Source organism: Rutilus rutilus, assembly GCF_951802725.1.
Source record: "Rutilus rutilus genome assembly, chromosome: 5".
Lineage (NCBI taxonomy): Eukaryota > Metazoa > Chordata > Actinopteri > Cypriniformes > Leuciscidae > Rutilus > Rutilus rutilus.
The window spans coordinates 16988299-16995130 of NC_140213.1; the positions used below are offsets into that span (position 1 = coordinate 16988299).

Consider the following 6832-nt stretch of genomic DNA (forward strand, 5'->3'; position numbering starts at 1 on the left):
TTCAGTTTATGGGTGTATAAAGGTTTTGGATAAAACAGTTACCAAAACAGAGATGTTTTTAGTTTTATTATGTACCAACATAAACTATAAAGTTGTTCAGTAAAAAAAACATGCCATCATCGTGATAATAATCAGCATAACTTAATATAGGTTGGTAAAAGTAAGAGTGTGTATTATTTCATCCACATAATTCTCAGATATATTTTCTTTAAATATATTACTCACAGAGCTCTTGAGGGTAATTTACTCATCAAATGTTTTTTAGAGTTCTTGTCTGGTTTCAATAAAATGATATAGCATTTAGGAATGAATATGCAAAATAACATTCCATATGTGGAGGCTAAAATGGCAAATATCTCCACTGCTACAGTGAATTTTCCAGGAGAACTAACATAAGCTGGTATAAAAGCAATCCAAACAGCACAGAATATGAGCATACTAAATGTAATGAATTTGGCTTCATTAAAGTTATCAGGGAGTTTCCGAGCCAGAAAAGCCATAAAGAAACAAAGAATGGCAAGAAGTCCAATATAACCCAGCGCTGCCCAGAAACCTACAACTGATCCCACGTTACACTCTAGAATTATTTTTTCTTTGAAGTACTTAAGATTTTTAAAAGGAAAAGGGGGTGATATTGTTAACCAAAGGACACAAATAAGCACTTGTATAAGAGTAAAGGCAAAAACACTGAGTCTCTGTTGAGGAGGGCCAAACCGTTTCATGACATTACTTCCTGGAAGTGTAGCCCTGAAGGCCATTAATACCACAATTGTTTTCCCCAGAACACAGGAGATACAGAGGACAAAAGTGATGCCAAATGCTGTGTGACGCAACATACAGGACCACTCAGTGGGCCGACCAATGAAAGTAAGTGAACAGAGAAAACACAACATCAATGAAATCAGTAGCAAGAAGCTCAATTCTGAGTTGTTGGCTTTCACTATTGGGGTATTTTTATATCTGAAAAATATGACTGCAATTATCATTGTTATAAATACACCAACAACTGAAATAGTTGTGAGTAAAATTCCCATGATCTCCTCATATGACAAAAATTCTGTTTCCTTTTTAATACATCCATTGTTTTGCAGATTTGACCAGAAGTCTTGATGGCACCGCAGACATGTTACAGAATCTGTTATTGGATGTGATTATTAATAACAGAAAAATCAATGATTTATGTGTCTTGAGCCCCTTTCACACAGCGCGATAATTCCAGCAAATTGCCGGCAAATTGCCAGAACGCCTTCTGTGTGAACGCAAACACGACCCGGGATTGATGCCGGCATCGATGCTGGGTTGGGGACCTAGTAACATTGCCGTGTTCAGTCCCGGAACGCACGCTGTGTGAACAAAAGCCGTTATAATATCGTGTTGTAGTGATGACGCTGAAGCCGGGATCGTTCGCCAGCTGTAAAACGGTACGTAATGCGCAAGTTTATGATCGAATCAGAGAAAAAATGCACAAGCTTGGTTTCTCGAGAGAGAAATCGCAGCTCATAAGCAAACTTAAGACGCTGCTGAGACATTACAAGTCACATCGATGTCACGTGTCTTTACGGGATTTTACGGGTTGTGTGTGAACACACTCTCTGATTCCGGAAAATCACTGGCAGTCACTTTATCTGTGTATTTTCCGGAATCTTTGTGTGAAAGGGGCTTTGTTTTCTTTCTTTATGGAAATAGTCATTAAATTTTACCTGTAGTGTTACTGATATCTCCCTCTGTGCATGGTATGCAATCATAACAACATATAGGTTTTCCTTTCTTCACAGCCTTCCTAGTGCCAGGGGGGCAGCTTTCACTGCACACAGACACTGGTACCTGTGACAGAGTTTATTTGTTTGTTTGTTTTGCCATTTCCATTTACTTAGAGAAATTAAAATTCAAACCATTTTTTCTTTCTTTTTTTTTTCTGTAAGTCCACCACTTTTTCCTCACCTTTGTGGAATTATTTGCCCATATAATTGTTGCCATATTGACAGCTAAACGATTTATCCCCAGAAAAGAAGCATCATATAGTCCAACAGTAACAAATTCGTAGTGTTGTTTTCTACTTGGTTGCCAATTTATTATCTCATATTTTGCCACTGGATCACCGTTTTCATCGAAGTAAACCTCTTCGTCATCTTTTGTTTTGAAATGCACCCTTCTCAGGTGCTTCAGAAACTGAAAAATAATAATAATAATAATAATACACAAAATATTCAATATTTAAAGCAGTCATTGACTAGTGTTTGACACCACAAACAAATCTTTTTAAACTCAATACAATAATATTTGTAATGTACATATAGTGCATATTATGAAATGTTGAACATGCTCTGTACACATGTACAACCTTAGAGAATAATGTACTTTATATTGTAGCAGTAGTAAAATAGTCAACCCACTGTTAAAGGATCAGGCTGTTTTTTTGAGGCACATTTTTCCTTGCAGCCCAGAAGGTCATGAAGTGTATGAGCCACAGCATATACTCCTTTGTACACATTGCTGAAGATGGGCATAAGGGACATGTCTGTGAATAGGTTTTGCACTTGTGACAGTTCCTCCTTGCCTGTACATGCAGTTGTGGACACTGAATTGTTCTTAGTTGAGTATTTACACTGAAACAGGGCTTCCCAGAACTCAGTAAAAATAGCACCTCCTGATGACTTCAGTGGTTTTATATCTAGAATGAATTCTTGCAGACCTGTCACTTGTGTTTTGGGTATAGCCAGACCAATTGCTCCTTGTAGAACATGGTGCTTATCCATACTGGCAATGACTGAATCAGAGATCCAGGCTTCAGTACCTACCCACTGGTAACCAGTAATATTGTATTCAACAAATTTATGCAGCAGAACCTCCAAGTCCCAGTGAGCAAGAAACCCCACAAGAACTCGTGAAGTAGAGCTTTTAATCTGCTCAATTATCCTCATTACTTTATCTTCAGGATAGGTTCTGAAAAAAGGGAGAGAATATTCCAAACAGATACCCATTTGTTCAGCCACCTTCGTGAAAGTGGCCATCCCATTATTACCATAATCATCATCTGTTCTTATGGCTCCCACCCAGGTCCATCCAAAGTGTTTAACCAGTTCTGCCAGTGCCCTGCTCTGGTAGTGGTCACTGGCAATAGTTCGAAGAAATGAGGGATATTTTTTTTTGTCACTGAGACACTCACAGGTTGCATAGTGACTGATCTATGAGAAACAATACATTTAGTCATAACACATCCAGTATATTTACATTTGTTACATTCATTGCAATCTATTATTTGGTTAAAACATAGATTGCATTTGATTTTTATAACATTTTAAAATGCTATATTTTGATAAACTGTAAAATGTGATGTATAAAAACATACCAATGGAAGCTTGAATGGTCCAATACCCTTTGATATTGCCATGCATGCTGAAGAAGTTGTGTCTCCTATAATGGCTTGCACTTCAGCCTTCTTTGTGCAGGGCCCTTCAACAGACGTTTTCTCATGCCCATTCGCAAGGGCCATAGCTGCTCGAACCCCAACTGCCACTGAGCCACATGTGTCGTAGATCTTGTAGCCTAATGAGACCCCAGGTAGCAAAGTGGAACTGTTATTAATTTCTTCTATTGCGAAGAGCATGGACTGTGCATACTGGAAGTCTCTAAAATTAAGACTTGTTAAAAAAACAAAACAAAGCAAAAAAAAAAAAAAAAAAATCTATGAATTAATCATGTAGCATAGCATTCGTATTTACAACATCTTATAACATACTGTTTTTCGGGTTTTACTTACCTGATGCATTTTAGTGGAGGTGGTGTGACAGAATATGTCAGTTGCATAACCTCCCAGCTGCTATGGAAAGAGAAAACCCCTCCAACTATGATGTCCCCGTCTTTCCATAGCTCAGGGTGTACAGGCTCTCCTTGCAGAGTACAGACAGTTTCATTAGCTTTAGAGAAAGTCATGATGGCTATTACCATTTGCAGCAGTGCAACCAGTGACTCCATTCACCCACTGAATAGATATTATCATATGTAAAATGTGTCAGCGCTGACATTTCGGCAAATAGAAGGACTTTGAGGTTTTTATAGAGATCCTATAGTCTTTTGGGAAATAACACAATAACACCCTCATTTGAGGAGGTGCCACATTTTGACATGAACATAATACTCTTTTTGCTTGTTGTGGCCTTTGGTCAGTATCTTAGAATGTTTTGCTAACATTCCCATTAAATTATAAAAACATTATTTCTGAATGTTTTTTAAACTTTCAAAACATCCAGTTTTTTTTTTTTTTTTTGTGTGTGTGTATTAAAGATGTTGTTTTCTTGGTTTATGTGAGCATTAGAAGAACATTCCATTCTATAATTTTGCAAATGTTATGAAAATGTTATTTTTGAAAGTTTTATGAACGTTCAAAACATCCGCTTTTTAATGTATTAAAAAAGTTTTTTTTCTTGGTTTATGTGAACATTAGAGGAACATTACATTCTATCAAATTGAAAATGTTATTCCTGAATGTTTTTCTTGGTTATGCATAAATCCTTTAAACATTCCCCTGGGAACATTGCTTCTACTTTTCCATCCATTCTCCACACCACTTATCTGGTCACAGGTAAGGGAAACATCCTGGATGGATGGCCAGTATTGCCAATTTACCTATGCTGTCTTGGAATTTTGGTGGAAACCAGGTTCTCAACTCGACACTCGAACCTGTGAGGAGTCCCGAACCGGGGACCTTCTTGCTGTGAGGTGACAGTGGTACCCACTGAGCCACTGTGCTGCCCTGGTTATATTTATGTTTATATGAATTCAAGTGATAAAAAAAAAGAGATCAAATGTCAGCAATTCATTTTCTTACAGCTGCATGTATGGATTTCAAATTAACAGAATTTTTAAGTACCAAAAACTGTTAAGACACATTTTTCCAGAGTGCTTACATTATTCCAGAGTATAAAAGTTTCTAAGTGCATTCAATATTTGAATTACAAAAATAACAGATACGACTTTACTTTAAGATTCACATTTTACTGTAGTAGTCTCTGCAAGAGTCTCTGTGAAGTCCAAAACATGGAATCATAAAGAGCAAAAAGGTTATATTTTCTAAACCAAAAACACAACCCCACAAGTTAAACAAGGGGAAAAAGAACACAAACTCAAACATACAACTAGACAGCATGCAAAAAAATCTAATAAGACATGTGGAAAACAGCACAATAAAAAAATAAAACACCACAAAATTGTGTTCTGTGTATATGAGCTATTTCATACAGTTTCAAACATTGTCATTTTACAAAATGCTTTGTGATGCTTCAGGCTGGAGAGAGACATTAGAGTGTAATGGCTGTCTGCAGACTCTGGATTTTTGTTTTAAAAATGGAGTTGTGAGTAACAGAAAGACAATGAGAGAATTTAGTTCAGAATCATATGAAATTCCGTTACAGAAGGGGAAGTTCAAAGTCCAAAGCTTTAGGTTTTAGGTTCAATCCCAGCTAAAAGGTAAAGTTCATAACTTTTACTGACGTTCTTTAAAATGTATGTAAATGCCAAATCATTCTTAAAATATTTTAAAACCTGGATGTTTGAACATTCAGAAATATATTTTCAAAATGATAGAATGGAATATTTCCTAATACTGGATGTTTTGAATGTTTAAAAAACATTCAGAAATAATTTCATACATGAAAGCTTTAGCATAAGTTCTGTCTGGAAGACTTAATTGTTACGTCACTTATTACCTTCTCATCTATCCAATCATGTTCTAATACTTGTAGTATAAAAGATCGGAACTTACACATGTCTGAGTTCGCAGATTCTTTCATTCAGTTGCTCGCGTCCAGTTGCCGACCGAACATCCGTACTTCCCCATGGGCGCAGTGGTCCTCTGAGAGTATAGACAGCGTTCTCGAGGACGCCGGCATACCCATCAGCCAAGGTCTTTCAGGAGAAGATCTACTCCTTCTCGCCCATAACACTTTGGGTAATCCACCAGTTTCTAATTCTTCGACTTCAAAAGCCTCGACATCGATAGCTCAGCCAAAACAAGCCGGCAGGAAGAGAACTGCCAAATCATCTTGACCTCATCCAGCAAAAAGAACATCGCAGCCTGCCATCTTCTCCACAGATCAACGATCCCACTGACATGAATTTTCAGCTCATTTCTGCAGTTCAAAGCCTCTCTCAAATGGTCAAAGGATTAGAATCCAAAATGACGATTTTTGAACATTCCTTCGCCTTCCCCACTATAGTGGCCAAATGTCCCATTGACCCCCCCTGACCGGTCCCAAGCCACGCCCCCATCCCACAAACCCACTATTTGTCTGATTATCTACTATAGTGGCCAAATCTCTCGTTGACCGCCCCTGACCGGTCTTAAACCACGCCCCCATCCCACAAACCCACTAAATGTCCCGTCGAACCATGCCAATCAGTGGTGATCTGTTTCCGCCATTCAATAAGCTGCAATTGGATACAATCCCACCTGAAATCTATTGAATCTATTGAAAGACAGTTTCTTTGGTAGACATTTTAATTAAAGTTCCTGTCATGATAAAAACTAAGCAAGGTTGTTATAGTTTTGCATTTTTCATTTTTTTATATTTTTATTTCGTTTGACTTTTTGTTTTCAAATTCAGTTTAGTTTTAATTAGTTTTTAAAGTGGATTTGCTAGTTTAGTTTATTCTTTATTTTTTGAAAATGCTTAGTTTTAGTTTAGTTTTTATTAGTTTAAGTGTTAGTTTTAGTCTTTTTTTGTAATTTGGGTTATTTGTCAGGGGCAAGATTCAAAAAGGTCAGAAAAAGTATTGTGTAATAATAACTCAACAAAAACATCATACAATTTTAGATATATGTATTCAACAATAA

At 37.0% G+C, this 6832-nt stretch overlaps 1 protein-coding gene across 1 annotated transcript; it reads right to left on the reverse strand.

The window, feature by feature from the left end:
• Window positions 1-221: 221 nt before the first annotated feature.
• LOC311290865 (extracellular calcium-sensing receptor-like) lies at window positions 222-4426 on the reverse strand (the record flags this gene model as incomplete). The annotated part of the gene is made up of 6 exons (XM_084409595.1): window positions 3761-4426; window positions 3350-3641; window positions 2394-3185; window positions 1942-2169; window positions 1701-1824; window positions 222-1135 (listed from the first exon to the last, which is right to left on the reverse strand). The coding sequence occupies exons 1-6, from the start codon at window positions 3973-3975 to the stop codon at window positions 222-224; spliced, it is 2565 nt and encodes an 854-aa protein (XP_084265721.1). The 5' UTR covers window positions 3976-4426.
• Between the last annotated feature and the right edge of the window lie 2406 nt (window positions 4427-6832).